The sequence below is a fragment of the Sinocyclocheilus anshuiensis genome, unplaced genomic scaffold, assembly GCF_001515605.1.
Source record: "Sinocyclocheilus anshuiensis isolate Anshui unplaced genomic scaffold, SAMN03320099.WGS_v1.1 scaffold850, whole genome shotgun sequence".
NCBI lineage: Eukaryota > Metazoa > Chordata > Actinopteri > Cypriniformes > Cyprinidae > Sinocyclocheilus > Sinocyclocheilus anshuiensis.
The window spans coordinates 1,946,158-1,965,032 of record NW_015537937.1 but is presented as its reverse complement, the minus strand read 5'-3'; the positions used below and the strand labels follow the sequence as shown (position 1 = coordinate 1,965,032).

Here is an 18,875-nt window from a genome sequence, read left to right as displayed (position 1 = left end):
TTGACGCTGCTGGTGCACGCGTGTCATCATCATTGTCCCCCGCATTTTAATCAAACGTAAATTCGTCCCCGCACTTTAATTTGGGCACTCTCCAACGTAAACACTCTCACGTTATGTACGTTTCGTTCATACCGGACGCCGGAGGGCGCTCTCTCGCAGAAAGTCCAAAACGGACTCGTAGAAGTACTAACTTGTGACGCACGCTACAGGAAATACCTTATATGGACAAAGGCATTCAGCTGTCACTGGATAAAAAAAGCCGAAATGTTTTGACTGATAAAACGTGAATAGTCATTGCAACAATACACGATTTGTGTTTTTCAAGCCATCTTCTTGGTGCATTTTCATAACAAAATATATGAATAACTCAGTGCTAACTGATTATATTTTCTGCCTTATTCTGAATGTCCCTGAATTTATAATATTTGCGCATAGTTATGTTGGCTTTCTTTGTTTTCTAGGTCGATGTTGAAATGTCATATCAATAAATTAGGTCTCTACTGGGTTACTGTGTTGTGGAATCGTTGTCTTTAGTCAGCCTGTCGGGGTTTTTTAACAATAATGACTGCACATTATCCCGCTTATTACACGGCTACTTACTAAAGTACAGTAAAAGACAAATTATTTGACTCAACATATTGATACAAAATGATTTTACTGATTAAGAAATGATTGCCTTGCTTCTGCTAAATAAAATATTCCAATGTACGGTTGGAACTGTGTCCATAGCAACGTAACTTACTTAGCAACCTAACATATAGTCAGCATTAAACCTAAATCACAACTAATAATTTATGTTATAACCAGGCTAAATTTGAACTTAACAGGCTGCAGGAAGATAAGCTAGTCATGAAGGAATCAGGTTTTACTCATTTTACTCTTCCTTATTCTGAATGTCCCTGATTTTATTGTGTGTTTTACGGTTATGTAATACTGGAATACTTTTTTTTTTTACTTTTTTTTTATGTTTTTGCAACTACAAATATAGTGAGAATACAAATAGGCACAAAAACAATTTGAGTGCAAAGATTAACAACCCTTTTTATTTCCAAGTATAAAGTCGATACAAAATTTAGAACAGCAGTGCAATTTTGACACATCAACCTAAAAAATAAGTGCTAATTGACAGCCTTTTTTACAGTATAGAAATTATATAATATATTTTCTGCCTTATTTTGACTGTCCCTGTTTTTATTTTGTGATTTACAGTTATGTAATAATACTGGAAGACTTTTTAAAAAATGTGTTTACAGGTACAAATATTGTGAGTTGACTCAACATATTGATACAAAATGATTTTACTGATTAAGAAATGATTGCCTTGCTTCTGATAAATAAAATATTCCAATGTACGGTTGGAACTGTGTCCATAGCAATGTAACTTACTTAGCAACCTAACATATAGTCAGCATTAAACCTAAATCACAACTAATAATTTATGTTATAACCAGGCTAAATTTGAACTTAACAGGCTGCAGGAAGATAAGCTAGTCATGAAGGAATCAGGTTTTACTCATTTTACTAGAAATCCTTACTAAACAAATAAAGCTGTAGGTGATATTTCAGCTAGATTCAGTTATATTATATATATTTTATACAAAACTTTTTAGACCCTGTGTTTACTAAACGTAACATACCTTTTCGTGCTTTCCACACCTGGGGCCACAATCTTCTTAGTGGCCCTGAACCGTCCCTGTTTTAGGGTGGTTTGGTGACGTGGTGGGTAAATGGTCTTCTTCTTGTCATACTCCCCCAATGCTTGCCAGAGTGATGATCTTGAAGCACTCTTCTCCAGTCAAGGCCAGACGGTGATCTCTGAGGCTAACCAAAAACTCTGCCAAGTCCTGCACAGCTCCATACCCCTCAATATTATCAGGTCCAACAGAATCCTAAAATGAAAGATAATTTAGGAACTTTTGATAGCAGCAATGAATACAAATATTCACATGAAAGCACAGCCAACATAACCCAGATTTTGTTTACACACATGTAAATGTACATAAAAAAGAAACTAGGCCCTTACATCATGTGAAGTGTTCTCTTCCGATGTTGGAAGATCTGTTTCTGCAGATAATCTGTCCACTGGGACTACATCACAAAGGTAAATATTTATTTTAAATTTGTATTTATGTCTTTCAATGTGATAAATAAACATTTAGAGTTAGTGTGACAACAAATACCGAAACCTTTATGAATACTTTGGTAAAACTCACAGCTATGTGCTCCAGGAGAGAGTGCTGGCTTTGATTGAGTGTGCGGTGAGCTGGTGACAGGAGATGTCACTGGTGATGGAGGGACCACAAACAGTGATGACGTGGAGCTGGTTGCTGGAGGGGTTGAAGATGATGCTGCAGACGCTGCAGACACTGATGCTTGTGAAGAGGCAGCAGGTGTCCATTCAGTGTCAAAGGTGGGGACAGTGATGTCCTGAAACTCCTCAAGTTCAGCATAACCTTCATCCACCTCTATACCAACCTCCGTGGTCTCTGACTCTTCAATGGCCAACTTGTAGTCCTGCAGAACTTTACCAGTTTGCTGGTAAAGATATTCCACTCCAATAAGCTCACCTTTAAAATAGTAAAACAATGACAATTAGATAATATACCATGATATTATATTATAACTCAGTGGTTAAATGGTGTGTCTGAACTTGAATGAAATTGTCACCAAAAACAAAAAATAGTTATCTACCAGTGTACTTTCTTGGCCCAACATAAGGGATGATTTTCATGCCCATAAGCTCCTCTGCAAGTGTATTGACAGCATGACGCAGAAGATGATTGTATGAATGTGGCTGCTGCTCATCAGTTGTTGCTGCTACAGCCCGGTCCTCATTCCACCTTGCAAGTCCATCCAAAAGATACGCCTGAAAGAAGGTGTCACTTGCCAGCGTGCCTGTAAATTAAAAAAACAAAACAAAAAATACCGCACAAAAATGTCATATAAATACACAAATAGCTGTTCTTGCAATTCTCATAATTATTTCAATATAAATCAAATCTTATTTTAATAATTCAGTTAAATCATTTATTAACCTGGGATGAATCTGTTAAGGTGCAGGTGAAATGACTCAAGCGAAGTGGAACCTCTGGCACAGCCCTGGGCATACACCTGCATCAGCCATCGGTGCTTAGGGACAGAAGGCATTGAAGGAGCAGGTTCAAATGTCACAGGCAGGATCAGGCTCGACATGACAGCACTGGCAATCCCCTTGCAATCTGTCAGATACTGGACTGTATTTTGCAACCAGACATCAGCATGACGCTCCTGCAGCTTGCGCTGGATCGGGCTGCTGCTGTTTCCCAGCCCTCGCTGATGCATCAAAGTTACTACCTCGAGGTCACATGCAAGTTTTGATGTAAGAATGCAAGGGAACTGCACCCTGTGGCCAATGTCGAGTTGGGAGACGAGATCATGGCTCCAGCTGATGACCTTCCTCTTACATTTTTGGCAGGCCAGGTACTCAGATGCCACAAAGTACATCTCACCCATGGCAACCACCTGCCTGATCTTTTAATGCAAGCCAGCTGAGGTCAGAAGTTCTTTTTGACAGTCTGGATGCGGATAGGTCAGCTTCACTTGCCACAGTTTTCGTGGCATCCAGAGCAGCAGGCGATGGCCAAAGTAATTCTCCAAGGAAGGAGAATTACTGGTCTTCAGTGGCACCTGTGGAGGATACCACCAAAGTTTGTCCACACTACTAAAGACCAGCTCAGGATGCCCCTGTGCTGTCCACCTGAACAGGGCCTTGGAGATCCACCTCTGGTCCACTTCAGGCAGGGTGTGTGTCCATCCAGCCGGAAGACAGACTCGTCGTTCTGAAAAAAGAAAAGAAAAAGAAAAACAGAAAATAAACACATAAATAAACAAATGCAAATTCACATTGCTTCACTTTACTTTATTATCCCTGGAAAGGAAACTTTGAATACTTTAAATAAGTATAAAATGTTGCCACAGCAGTCTCGGTCGACATACAGTACTTCGGGAGGAGCCACCCCGGCCACCCTGTATCGCTTGATAAGGCCTTCAATCATTGGCCCGAGACCAAATCCTTCGCTGGCTGTGAGCACGGACATGATCACCTGTCCATGCTCATTGTCAACATTAGTTGCCCAAGTAGCTGTGCCATAGCTGCATCCTGCTAGTTTTCTGGCCACTTTTTTAGTAGAATCCATTTTTAAGATAATGTTTGCCCGCGAAATACACCAAACTGGATTTCAAAGAAACCCAACAGGTGCTTTCTGTTAGACAGATCTCCGTGGTGCTGACTTAAGCTTTTCTTGGCTTTGTCCAGCACTTTCTCCGGGGACAGGGGTCTTGTGTATGGCTTTCCTTTGTTGCCTTCCTTCACCTTTGCCGCTTCCACTGTATCAGTCAGATTCAGGCTGCCATCAGCCCGTCTCCTGAAACGAGGTTCCATCTAAATTTAAAAAATGAAGACATAAAGACTATAGAGAAACAGACAAACACATTTGGTAACACATTAGTTAATGCAGCGGTGTATATTCTATTACTATATTTACTCATGATCACCTTGTAATGTTGATTTTATATTATGTTTTGTTTGTTTAAATATTTTCCAACAGGCTCAAAATGTTGGCTAACATATCAGAATTATCCCAGAGTAAGAGGTAATTTTTTCAATAATTATTATACCATAAAATATAACTTTTGTCCCACCTGAGACAGATGATTTTTCAAGTAAGTAATGGGTAGTGGATAAGGGAAAGTTCAGTCTATTCTATGTGATCTCCTTTTGAAGACAAATTTTTTACTTCATTCACTGAACCTCCCCAAAAACTATTTTCCCCACTTTGAAGCCCTCTGCTCTATTACAAGTAAAGGTCATGCATTCAAAATTTTAGTTTTGTATATTCAAATATACTTAAAGTACTAAAAGTAGAAGCATAATGTATACTATATTATTGGATTATAATTAGTGATGCATTAATGTGTAAGAATCATTTTAATGTTGCAGCTGGTAAAGCTGTATTAAACTGTAACGTTATATACTTTATATTCTGCTTGGTCGGCTAATCTATAAAAATATAAAAGACTTTATTTTTTAATAATATTTTATATTAATTACCTGAATTATTAGCTTGTCTGAGCTACAAGTTATTCATTCAAAACAACTTTATATATTTGCCACTTTATTTTTATGGTAACATAAAAACACAACTCACTTTACAATACGCTGGCACTAATATGCATTAATTCATGCTTAATTGATGCACAGATAATCATGACTTAATATATAACTCATGAAGGACCAAACCATTTATTAATGATTACTGCATCGGCAACAAATGAACATTCTATATGATTCATAGATAAAATAATCAATAAATTGTTATTAGTTAAATGTGTCATAATGTATTAATTCCCTAAAAACATATTATATTAACTAATAGTGTAAATTCATATGTTAATTATCACAAGCAATGCATTTCAACATGAATAGGTGCCATTTCAACTTCCCGTTGTCTGCTTTAATTAAACATTAGCTAATGATTTGTGAAGATATCATTATGTTATTACTTTAACGTTACTTGTTGAGGCACATGACTAACTAATTGAAAAAAATCCATAACCACAATAACATATTAACAATTAGTTAATAGTTATTTGCCTCAACAAGTAAAGTCATAACATAATGATTACTTCTCAAATCATTAGCTAATGATTAACTAAAGCCGACAACTGGAAGTTGAAGTACATTGCTTTGACCACTGTGGTAATTAACATATAAATTTACATTATTAGTTAATATAATGTTATTACGGAACTAATACATTATAGTACATTTAACTGATAACAATTTATTTATTACTTAATCTATTAATTATAAAGAATGTTTATTAATTGCTGATGTAGTAATCATTAATAAATGGTTTAGTCCTTCATGAGTTAATGCATATTTGCGCACCAGTATTGTAAGTGTTACTTTTTTATTGATAAAAGACTCACTTACATTGCAAATGTTGGTCAGAAGTTAATCGATGACCGTTATCTTCTTCTCCAGCCGTAATCCGCAAGTCTCCGGGGATTCTTGACGTTAATTGATCAGTTGATCTACTTGTTGTTACTACGAAGAATCACGGATGCAGAACGAGCGCTGATTGGCCAATTACTTGCTGTTACTGGGCGGAATCGTGGTTGCGATACGAGCGCTGATTGGCCAATTACTTGTTCTTACTGGACGGAATCGTGGTTGCGATACGAGCGCTGATTGGCCAATTACTTGTTCTTACTGGGACGGAATGTGGTTGCGATACGAGCGCTGATTGGCCAATTACTTGTTGTTACTGGACGGAATCGTGGTTGCGATACGAGCGCTGATTGGCAATAGCATACGTTTCATGGTTGCAGCCGGGAACGTGATTGGCTGTCATAACAAAGAATAACCACGACCTACGGGTGACATGAAGCGCCAAGGAGGCTGATGCGGAAAGGAAGGTGAACTCTTGTAACAACGCTTTTGATTGGCTGATAAATATGTCTTAATTATTTTTGGCCGATTGTGATTGGTTATGAAAGTTTTTAAAAGCAGCTGCAACGAAGTCATTTTCGTTTTTACGTGTGCTCTCTGCTCTAGCGCCATCATTTTACTGTTAGTGTTTTAATATAGAGCCACACTGTACTAAATGCTGCTAATATTTCTGTAAAATCAATCCGTTATTTAAAATTAAAATCGCCGACTTTACTGATATAGTTTCTTATTCTTTATTTAAAAATAGCTTTGATGTCAGATTACGACACTGTAATCTGTGTTCACGGGTAGTCTATGCTTTCGTGATGATTTGCCTCCCTCTGGTGGACTGTTTGTTAGGTTGCTCACGCAAACAGAAAGTTTACTTAGCAATCAATAACGTTTCAAGTTAAACTGAATCAATGCACAACAATAAATCCTCTATAATAAAGTATACAGTGTGTTTGCTAACAATGAAGTGATATTTATGCAAACGCCATTTACATATCTTTTATACTCTTTTCCTTATACTCCACGCAGCATTGTATATAATGTTTTAAACTGTATTTGTATTGTGTATTTTTCTTAATTGTTATCTGTATGTTGTGTTGTACTTTCTTTTATATGTTGTATATTCTTTATAGGTATGTTGTAATGTTGGTGCAATGAAGAAGGATAAAATATAGGCCATAAATTCAGTGGTCCAATAAACTCAAATAAAAGTCCAACTTCAACTGCTATTACGTCATGTGATCAACTGTATTATTTCTTAAAATTGTATTGTTCCATATCATCCCGTCTCACATGAGACAAAGATTAAAGTCATAAAATATACCTACCCTCGATTCATATGAAATTCTGTTCCTTTATCTACCTTTACCATAATATTTTTCCTTTTTCCTTCACCTAAAAATTAGGATGAAACAGAGTTTATGGAGGCCGAAAAATATGCTTATAGACAGCAGAATGGTCATGTTACAGCATCGACCAGTAGGGGTTCTCCAAGACCACTTTTTTTCTCTCCATTTATTTTTTTATTTTTTTTTTTTTTATTTTTTTTTTTTTGACTCGGCCATAAAAGCCCTCTTTGGATTTACATATATTTCTAAAAAATGATAAATACAAATGTACACAGAGATATAAATACAATTTATACGTACATACATAAATATAGTTATTTTTATATTCTAAAATAATTATATTATTCTATTAAATTATATTGCATATCACTTTTTATTATTATTGTTGTTGTAATAGAATAGGGCCTCTGAATAAAATGTAGGTGTTTTCCTCCTCGAGCTCCATATTCTCCTATATCGTATTATATTAGCCATAAAAGCTACAAAAAAATAGACCAATTAACATAAGAACAATTTAAAATAAATGAAAAATAAATTATTTTAGATTCCATTGCAATAAAAATACATGTAATTAATTCACGTAAATAAATAAAGTAATATATTCATTCTGTCTTATTGTAAGCATGACATATTTAGGAGGGACTTTTATTTTAAAGTGTCGTCAGTTGTCGGTTCAACTCAGTTCACACAGCAGCGTTTAAAAAACTAGCGTCCCGCGCACACACCGACTCAAACACCTCTGAGGCGCGTCAAAGCGTTTGTGTCTTCTCCTGAAATCCCATTTGTGGAGTTTAACGGCCAATCTGTCGTCCTTCACATATTCGATCAATGGCTTTCATCATGATGAAAAAGAAGAGGTTCAAGTTTAAAGTTGATGTGGAGCTGGAGGAGCTGTCATCTGTCCCTTTCGTGAATGGAGTTCTGTTCTGCAAGGTTCGACTGACAGACGGAGGCTTTTCAGACGAGTCTTCGAGGTGAGACCAACTCAATTTATCCTGCTGTATATTATTTTATTTTATTATTTTATTCAAATGATAGGTGTGTGTGTGTGTGTGTGTGTGTGTGTAAGAGAGAGAGAAAAATACTAATATTTGAAACTTTTTAAACTATAAACCATTGCTTTCAACCAACTGTTAAACTTGCATATGCTCATTATATAGACATACAAAGTTGGATTATTTTTCTAAAAATCTGTTTCTATTCCATGAAGAAAGCGATATACATCTGGAACAGGGTGAGTAAATGAGAGCATTTGTATTTTTGTGTGGAGTATCCCTTTAAAGAGTGCATGTGTCTTATTACTTTGTAGGCTTGGTTCGTGGTTGACTGACCTGATTGGGTGCTGATGTGGAGGTATTGTTGCGGGCCGTCATATGGCGACAATGTTTCTACCATATCTTTGCCGTCCCGCAACTCCTGTATATTGCTGTCCAGGTAATCAAACTACTTTGAAAAGTCTTGTCACCTTGTAAAAGTAATTACATTTCCATGAAAGCACCATGAAGTATGTTTAAAGGATTATAAAAGTGAGGGTAATGATTGTGGACATGAGGCCTGGAGCAGGGAGAGAGATGCATATGTTGTAAAACAGCAGCTGTGTGGGCTTTTGAGTCTGGACCCGTTGCCCTACGCTAATGTCAGGGTGGCCCTGTCATTCTGAATGAGGACTCCACTGTTGAAGAAAACATCTTAAACCAGCCTAAGCTGGTCTTAGTTGGTTGCCTAGCCTGGTCAAGTTGGTTTGTTGGCTGGTTTTGAGCACTTTTCAGTGGGGAGACCAGCTAGCCACCTAGTTAACTGGAAGTCCAGTTTAAACCAGTTTCCAACCAACTTAACGCCCGTTCACACCATGGACGATAACTAAAATGATAACAATAAAGTTTTAAAAATCATTCTAAATGTAAGCAAATAATGTCCATGCCACAACTATAATGATGACAGCACAGAGGAACGATATAACTTTTTTTCCAGCTGATGAAAAAACAACAACATTAACAGCCAACCAGAATCAAATAACTTTAAAAAGTGGGGGCATTTAAAGTGGTAGACGACAAAACTGCTGTACACACGTATAGTAAACAGAATTTTATCGTCCATTGATTAGGCGCTAATATAGTTATTGTAATAGAGTTGGTTTGACTAGCCCTTTAGACTGGTTTGGATTTCTTTTTTCAGCAGGGTGATGCAAGTGTCAGTTTTCAAAAAGTGTCCATGTTGATATGCGTGACATACTGATATGCACACAGATGCTTGCAGTCTACAGTTTCTCTTGGGATTTTTGTCTATTTTCTCTTTTCTTCTCACTCACACACAGATGTAGTCTAACCACCATTTCTCTTTATTCAGAGCAGCGATGAACTAAGTTTCTTTATGTCTCATACCCACAATTCCAGCAAAGCTCAATAAAGTAGATTTATAGTTCAGGGCTACCTGAGCTCAACTATATGGAAATTTGATCCCTTGTAGTCATCTCCTGTGATCTATGGAGCCCTTTACCTTGGTCTCCCCTCCTGGAGGCAGTGTGTACCCTGCAGATGGTGCTGTTTTAAAAAGGATGGCGCTGTGAAATGCAGTTCTTGTGCTCAATTCTGCACTCTGTCTTACTGTTAGCACTTCTTAATAAGCTCTGTCTATGTCTGGCTGATACAGTTAGTCAAACAGCTACTCCAACCGGAGTGGTTTACAGCTTTGCAGTCGTTTTCTACTTTATATCTTGAATGCGTCCTCTTAAAGGCGCAGCTAGCACGTGTTCACAAAGTCTGAACATCAAAGGGAGCTTTCAGAATGCGTCTTGGCTATTCGTTTTCATAGAAACAGATATTGATGAAAACATCAACAAACTAAAGACCCCAGAGGGCGGGAGAGAGCAGAAGTGCTTGTGTTATTAAGGAGCTGCAGGACTGCAGTGATTGAGTACACTGTTTGTGCATTAGCAAAGTACAGCTGTGGTTAAATGAATGTTGCATCAAAGCTCACTCAATCAGCAGCAACACATGCAATTATAGCCGGCTCAGGAGCGAGGCACGCCATGACCCCAGTGCTGAGAAATAATTTACCAACAATTTACAGTAAAAAACACTTGAAAATACCACACCTGGGATCAGTTTCACAAATGACGGTTTATTAATAAACTGTTTAACTGGCCACACAACAGGAAGTCAATTCAGAAGGACAGGCATCTATCTGTTTGTCTATATATATATTTAAAATAAATGTCCAGATGTAACCCTATTAATAATTAATATGAAATAACCTTAAATAATACATGTATTTCTGTTGTTGAATATATTGTATGAGGAACATCAAGCTATTTAAAATAAATGTCCAGATGTAACCCTATTTAATATTAATATGAAATAACCTTAAATAATACATGTATTTCTGTTGTTGAATATATTGTATGAGTGATCAAGAACATCAAGCCTTTTTAATCTTGAAATAATTGACTTATTTTCATTAGGTTGCCTGATTAATGATGAATGAGTTCGAGATGATCAAAGATGACAAGCAGTGCTTGTTTTATGTTCATGTGTTGTCTTTTTTCTTTTGGCTCAGTTAACCTAGACGCGCTTAAATCTGATATCGAGACATTTTACGAAACATTGCAGATGATTTTGTTATAGAGGAACGTGTATTTTGGCAGGGGGGTGAATGAGAGGGGGGTGTTCTGCTCAACAGGTCGGCAAAAGTGGGCAGTGTCTGATTAGCAAATGCTTTCCTTCCTCTACCCGTCGAGGCTGGTCTTGTTGTGGCAACAGTAGTGTGCATTTTACAAAACGGTTACATTCCATATCTGTCGGAATTCCAGACGTTCCTCCTCATAAACATGTGTTGCACCACAGCCGAAGGTTTACTTGGCATTAGTGTAACTTTGTTTTCAGGAAAAACAAGTACAAAGTCAGTGAAAAACTGCTGCAGGAAGCATTATTCCGAAATATGCCTTACAGAATGCACAGTATTTCACAACCAGAATAAATATGATGTAACAGACATTGTAACAAAGTAATCCTCTTCCTGTAGACATTACTGTAATGTGCCTTCTCATTCAAATCTCCCTAGACAAATGCTTTGTCTAAATCACTTTCCCTAATAACACAGCGGTAATGATAGAGCTTATAGAGATGTCATTGTGTATTGAGGCAAAGACAGTAAACACTGTATTCAGATTTCATCTATCTGTCAGTCTGTCATTTTAATCTTTCGGTCTGTTTCAGTAATTCTATCATTTTATCTGTATGTCTTGTCACTATCTACATGATCTTTCTTGTGGTTTTTATTTTTTTCTGCAGAGAGCCAGTTCTGGTGAATTGTGTTAAATGGAAGAAAAGATTTGCCTTCTTATGTAAGATGAGTGCTAATGCAGGGACAGGGGTGTTGGATCCATGTGTTTTTCGGGTATCTGTAAGAAAGGTATGATTTAACATCCTCAGTGTTGGGGAAGTTACTTTTAAAAGTAATGCATTACAATATTGCGTTACCCCCTAAAAAAAGTAACTAGTATGTTATTTAGTTACTTTTTATGGAAAGTAATGCATTATGTTACTTTTGAGTTACTTTTTAAGAGTTACTTGTTTGTTTTTAATATAAAAAAGTAGTTATTTTACAAATGTAAAAGCCCTTTCGCAATAAAAGTGAAATAAATATGCCTCAGGCTGAAGGAAATGTAAATTCATGTCTGATCAGTAGGGAGCGCAGCTCAAACAAATTACATGAAGAATATGAATATTCAGCAATAACAAAAATGAAACACAAATGTGTCATTTTTGCTTAGTATGGTTGAATTGGATCATCAAAGGTCAGTAGCAAAGAAAAGAAAAAGTAACTCCTTCTAAATTCAAAAGTATTACGTTACTTTACTAGTTACTTAAAAAAGTAATCTGATTACGTAACTCGTGTTACTTGTAATGCGTTACCCCCAACACTGAACATCCGTATTGTTAAATTGGGCTCTAAGCAGTTTGTTTCTGTACAAATGTAGTTGGATTGGGTGAGATTTTAGTTTTTTTCTTTTTTCTTTTATGAAGGAGCTCAAAGGTGGGAAGACATTTGCAAAGGTAAGCTCAGTTTATCTGTGGATTATAAAGACTTTTTCTATCAGATCACTGGCACTGATACGGTGTGTGTGTCACACAGCTTGGGTTTGCTGATTTAAACTTGGCTGAGTTTGCCGGTTCAGGAAGCACCACACGGCGCTGCCTATTGGAGGGATACAACACCAAAAACACACGTCAGGACAACTCTATACTGAAGGTACACAGACACACACATACATAGCAGAAAACATTATAATGAAGATGCACAGTTGTCCCCTTTGTCTTGAGACTGCATGTCCTATGTATTTTATTTTTTAGTTTATTTTTATCATAAACGTGGTTGCTAGGGGACGGGTGAGGGGTGTGTCCCTCAGATCTGTGTGCGGTGTTGTGTTACTTCATGTTCCGCTTCATGTGGGTTATGTGTGGCATGCTTCGGCCTGTGTTGCCAATCCACAACCCCCACCTACGCCTAGAGCTGTTCACAGCGCCCCCAGAATTCCACAGGCCTGTATCCTTCCACCTCCGCCTGGAGCTGATCGCAGAGCACCCAAAATTCCACAGGCCTGCACATTTATAGCTGTAGAGCCACACACATGACCAGACCATTTTAGCTGGCATCACTGCAGTCCATTAACATTTGGACCCACGTGTGATGCCATATTTGTACGTTTATTATAGAAACAAGTCATGTGATGCATTACAGTTATTTTACACTATATACGGGACTTTTTTTGTGTGTGTGTGCAATATTCACACTTTTCTATTTGATTCTTTAATATTGGGTTTGCTGATAATTGGGCCCTTAAAAAATAACACCCAACAATGGTTATCACAAGTAAAGTGATTATTATTATTTATAAATTGTTAAGAATATTATTATTATTAATAGTAAATAAATATTATGAAAAAAGCATTGTTAATGACATTATTATTATTATTAATATTAATAATAATAAAATGCATATTATGCTGTGATTATTATTAATATTAATAATAATAAAATACATATTATGATGTGTTTTTATTTTTAAAACTATATTTTAAGTTGTCATTGAGTCGAAAAGCAGAAGTGACAGTAATTAAAAATTGGTTCTTCTTTTTGAGACTATTAAACATAGTAGTATAAGTAAACTTTTTAGATTATTTAATATTATGTTTACTGATAAATGGCACCAAAAACACTCAACAATGGTACTCACATCATATGTAATATTAATAATAATAATCATCATCATTATTATTTCACAATATTAATATATTCAGTATGATATGTTAAATATTAATCCAACTTTTTTCATTTTTAAATCATATTTTAAGTAAAAAAAGAAGTAAACAACAAATAAAAATTAGTTCTGCTTTATGAGACACTTGACATAATAACTTTAAACAAAATAATAATGTGTATATGTCATAAAATTGTAGAAAACAGTGTCAACCTTATACAATATGTTTATGTTAATTGATTAATTTATGTGTATATTGTGCATTTATGGGCTGTTATTACAGTAGCCTCAAATCTTACAGTGGCTCAGTCAATCAAATTTTTAAAGCCTTGATTATATCCTTCAGCAAAATACAATTTACCACACGATTCTCCAGTATCTGATGTATTTAATGTTTTCAGGGCTATTAATTAAATATACAGTCTGCTATATCGCATACTGTATGTTTATGTAACCACTCACCACCTCTCTCTCTTTCTCTAGGTGATAATCAGTATGCAGCTAATGTCAGGTGATCCTTGCTTTAAAAAGTAAGTTGTCCCTTAATTTTTAATAGATTTTGAAAAGTTTGAATTTCATATTCAAATCTAAAATCTGCATCCTTCTGAAAAGACCAGCATATGTTTTGGATGCTGGTCTTCAGCATGGGACAGCCTAGTTTATTTAAGTTTAACAAGTGATACAGAAAGACCACGCTGGTCGAGCTGGCTCAACACTGAGTAACCCAGCAGCTCAGAATGACCTTGAAACTGTGCGACAATAGCACATGCAGCTGCCATGATGCCTTTGTATTTGTTTGTGTGTCTATGCGGCTGTGCCAGAGTGCTTGTGCCAGTGTTTTTCTGACACCAATGTCTAGGACTGCATGAACACAGGAAGTCTGGTTCAACCACTTCTTGGTGATGTTTAGTTAAACAGAGTTGACAGTCAGACACAGAGGTTTTTTTTTGTTTTGTTTTTTTTACACAGAGGTGTCTGCAGCTTGAAACCTCTGATTATAAGTTGAGGTGGTATGTTTACTCAACCATTCTAAAGTAAGCAGTAAGATTTATGTTCAAAAGAAATTATACTTTCATTCAATTCAGTTGATCAAAAGTGACAGTAAAGACTACAGAATCCTCAATAAGATGCATCATGGTTAATATTAAAAATATTAAGCAGCACATTTGTTTTTAACACTGAAAATAATAAATGTTTCTTGAGCAGCAAATCAGCATAGTGGAATGGTGTCTTCTGAATGATAAGTAGCACAATAATGAAAAATTTTACATTATTCAGCACTGAAAATAGGAAGGTTGTTGGTAAAAAAAAAATCACATTTCTGATCAATAATTAGCATTAAAACATTTATTTACAGGGATTTTTGTGAAGAAAAATGAATGTGCTTTCTTTTTTCACTGCCCTCTCTCTTTATGTAGGTCTGATTGTAGTCAGATGCACTAGTATTTCTAGTATATTGGAGTAATTGTGTGGATGTGTTTGCATGCATGTTGAAATAGTTGACATTTATTCTGACATTTAGAGGGCGTAATATTAATCATCTCAAACAGCACCCAGAAACACTGAAAGGTGTGCTTCCTGTTATGCAAGCAAGCTGGCACACAATCTCCCATTAAAACAACACGTACAGTGTTCTGACAGTGGATTAGCAACTGAAATGAGTGACAAATAAACCTCCATGAAGAGGTGTGTGTGTGTGTGTCTCACTTCTGTCGTCACAGACATGTGAATCGTGCTCTAGTGAGAGTTGTATCGTTGCTTCACTGTGGATGGTTGTCAAAAATAGTCATGCGCACTCATAAATCAAAGTGTTTGGTGGTGTTTCCCGGTGAGTGTGTGTGTTTGTGAGTCCTGCAGAAGTGTTTGTGTGTGTGTGGGAGTGCTCATACTGCGCCTCGAGTGCTTTTAGCTCTGGCTGCTGCGTCATAGTTTTATGTCACTGTCAGTTTTAGAGGCACTTAAACCAGTGAAATGCCAGATTAGTACTTTATGGATTAATATCCCCTGAAATCTGTGTTTTATAGATTATTCCTTCTCTAGAAATATTTTATATAGTTTGCATGACCTGGCTGGGTTCAGTTTATCAAAAGAATGATTCACTCAAAAAATACAATTTTGTCATCATTTACCTAACCTTATTTTTTCAGACCTGTATGACTGACTTTCTTCTGTTAAACAATGAATTAGACATTTTTAATGTGTTTTTTTCCCTCTAAATATTAAGGCTCTCAAGTAAAGAAGTAGTTTAAATATTTAAATACATTTCTTTAAATATAGTTTTGTAAAAAATATGTAAGTTACTGTTTAAGTTAAGAATAGTATATTATGTGATTTTTGTATATGCAACAATGTCTTATTTTGATGTTTTGTTATGTTTTTGTATGTTTATATGTTTTTAATGGATATATTTTTGACTCTTCCAGGCCTCCATCCACTGCAATGACCATTGGTTTTCCAGGAGAAATCGAGACATGTCTACATGAGGACAGAAGAGGAGAGACACAGAGTGCAGCTAAAATCTGTACAGGTACCTCCACAGTCCTCACACAAAATCACTGCCTATATACCGGCCAAGTTTGGAATAATATGCTTTTTTTGTTTTTGAAAGAAGTCTCTAATGCTCACGAAAGCTGCTATTTGATCATGAAAATACAGTGAAAAATATTGTGAAATATTATTACAATTTGAATATTTTAAAATGTAATTTATTTAAGTAACATTTTGTAATTTATTTATTTTTAAAAATTGAATAATTATTCCAAACTTTTGACTACAGTGGTATATGTAATTTTCTTAAAAACCTAGTAAAGTCTTAATTTGCATTTCAACAATTCCAAAATTAGCAATTATGGTAACAATCCACTGATTTTTTTTTTTTTCTAGAAAACCTAGGAAAAAGTTGCTTCAGTCATGGTTCTGTTCCAGATGAACTGGGAAAGTGTGGTCACTCAAGAACAGCCAGTTACGCCAGCCAACAGTCCAAGTTTTCCGGTCTGTTCATTCACACCAAATGTTTATTCTTTTTTTATTCTATGACTTTTTGCATTATATATGTGCATATATATAATATTGATCAGTCTGGACATTCTTGTAGGCTACAGCACGGGTCATTCGCGCTCCTCCAGCCTGACGGAGCTCTCTCATAGGAGGAACTTGTCTGTGGGCAGTGCCTCCACTGGGATTGGCAGCCTACCAGAGCCCAGTGAGGACAGAGAGTCCCGCACACAGGCCTGCACACCTTTACCCCAGCACCACAGTGGGATCACAGCCAACAGGTAAACGTGTGTGCATCAGCTCTTCTGGCAAAATGTGTTTGTAGAAAAATCTTTTAGTGAAGTCTTGTATATGTTTGTATTTCAGACACCCTGTAAAACAGGACTCGGTTGAGTCTCAGCTAAAGCGAGTGGATGCTACCAGAGTGGATGCTGATGATATCATCGAGACAATCCTACAGGGCCAAGACTTCAGCCACAGCATACTGGACTCCAGTAATGAAGGTACTATTAGAAAGCACCTTGATGCATGCAACATTTACAGTCCAGATATTTAAAAATCCTGTTAAAAAGCCATATCATGTAAAAATGGATTTTATTTGCTTGTTTGAAATAGCACAGCTGGATGCATTATGACGACATACTCTATTGTTCAAAAGTATGGGGTTGGCAAGATGTTTTCATATTTTTGATAGAAGTCTTTTATGCTCACCATGGCAAAAATACAGTAAAAATAGTGAAGTATTTTTACAATTTAAAATAGCTGTTTTCTATCTGAACATATTTTAAAATGTAATTTATTCCTGTGATGGCAATGCTGATTTTTAGCATCATTACTTCAGTCTTCATGTCACATGATCTTTCAGAAATCATTCTAATATGCTGATTTGCTGTGTCAAGAAACATTTCACATTATCAATGTTTAAAACAGTTGTGCTGCGTAACAAAATATATCATATAAATATAATATAGTATAAATGTCGTTAGTGTCGCTTTTGATTCATTTAATGTGTCCAAAAACTGACAAAACATTTTACTGTATACAGCAGCAAAACAGCCTGTTTATTTCTAAGGGTCAAAGAGAGGATGAAAAATGATCATGGAAAACAAATACAATAGCTTGTGGTACAAACAAATTGACTAACATTATAAGTGGACTTTAGGGAAAAAAATGAAATGCTATTGTTTCCTTTAAAAATCTACCAGGACTATATTTTGACTTGCCAAAGAAAAGGTACACACGCACACATATTATGACATCTGCTTCTACAAGTGTATTTTGAATAGCAACCTCCCTGAAGACGAGTTTAAATTTAAACATCATCTCCATCTCCATAACACCAGGCTGTGGTCAACAGCCAACAGATGCACACACATGGAAACGTCGTATATGACCAGCTCACACAGACCTTCACATCACAGCACACTGTATTCCACTGTCCCATAGTTGGCGCTCAATGCATTCACAAGACGTAAACTCTGGATAAGGAAATTCTGAGTTGTGTTTTACAACAGATGCTCAGTTGCACTTTAATATGCACCACATTGTGGCTTTGTAAGATGAATGTTTACTATGGTTACTACCGTCTCAAACAAACAGATGGTTAAATTTCCCCTTCTCTCTCTCTCTCTCTCTCTCTCTCTCTCTCTCTCTGACTCATGGATAGACCTCAGAGACAGCAACTTTAAACTTAGTTGCCACAACATCTTTTCAAACATCTTGTTAGTTCATGTTTGCTAACGCTTTTACTTTTTAATGTTAAAAAATGAGACCTTATTGTCAAGGCAAGTCACCTTTATTTATATAGCGCTTTTAACAATACAGATTTTTGGTTGTCAGAGGCAAGTGGACATTCTCTATTTCTTTTTACATATTACATATGGCTTCTATATAGGAAAACTACTCAAATAAATGTATTATATATATATATATATATATATATATATATATATATTTGTGCTGTCAAACAATTAATCGCGATTAATCGCATACAAAATAAACGTTTTTGTTTGCAAAATATATGTGAGTGTTCTGTGTATAATATAAAGACACAAATACTGTATATATTTTGAAAATATTTACATGTCTATATTTATACAACAGTTTTGGTTCTCAAATCTGATTGGTTGAGAACCGTGAGATATTGTACTGGTATCGCTACAGGAACGCCCTTTCACAATTTTGTATCACTCCACTTCTACCGCTTAGCCGGGTCTATGTTTTTTTTTTTATTATTCACTGAGCTAATCGTAGAGTACGTTAGTTAATATAAGAAGAAACGTCTAGCTTC

The 18,875-nt window shown here is 36.0% G+C and overlaps 2 protein-coding genes across 2 annotated transcripts in view; one reads left to right on the top strand and one right to left on the bottom strand.

Annotated features, from left to right (window-relative positions):
• Positions 1-1,742: 1,742 nt before the first annotated feature.
• On the bottom strand, positions 1,743-3,492 carry LOC107660364 (uncharacterized). The gene is made up of 5 exons (XM_016449634.1): positions 3,036-3,492; positions 2,692-2,895; positions 2,214-2,567; positions 2,024-2,088; positions 1,743-1,889 (listed from the first exon to the last, which is right to left on the bottom strand). Exons 1-5 carry the CDS (start codon positions 3,490-3,492, stop codon positions 1,743-1,745), a joined length of 1,227 nt encoding a protein of 408 aa, XP_016305120.1.
• A 4,547-nt stretch (positions 3,493-8,039) lies between these two features.
• Positions 8,040-18,875, top strand: part of LOC107660080 (protein FAM102B-like) — a 13,594-nt gene continuing 2,758 nt past the window's right edge. The window contains exons 1-9 of the mRNA XM_016449298.1: positions 8,040-8,306; positions 11,622-11,742; positions 12,357-12,386; positions 12,466-12,582; positions 14,075-14,121; positions 16,015-16,118; positions 16,475-16,582; positions 16,686-16,866; positions 16,952-17,088. Of these exons, the coding sequence (XP_016304784.1) occupies positions 8,161-8,306; positions 11,622-11,742; positions 12,357-12,386; positions 12,466-12,582; positions 14,075-14,121; positions 16,015-16,118; positions 16,475-16,582; positions 16,686-16,866; positions 16,952-17,088 (991 nt within the window). The 5' untranslated portion in view covers positions 8,040-8,160. The remainder of the gene's footprint in view (positions 8,307-11,621; positions 11,743-12,356; positions 12,387-12,465; positions 12,583-14,074; positions 14,122-16,014; positions 16,119-16,474; positions 16,583-16,685; positions 16,867-16,951; positions 17,089-18,875) is intronic.

Coding starts and splice junctions, on each gene's coding strand:
- LOC107660364 (XM_016449634.1), bottom strand. CDS start 3,492: ATGGGTGAGATGTACTTTGTGGCATCTGAGTACCTGGCCTGCCAAAAA. Junction 2,568..2,691: donor TGGGCCAAGAAAGTACACTG/GTAGATAACTAT, acceptor ACTATTTTAAAG/GTGAGCTTATTGGAGTGGAA. Junction 2,089..2,213: donor CTCTCCTGGAGCACATAGCT/GTGAGTTTTACC, acceptor TTTGTGATGTAG/TCCCAGTGGACAGATTATCT.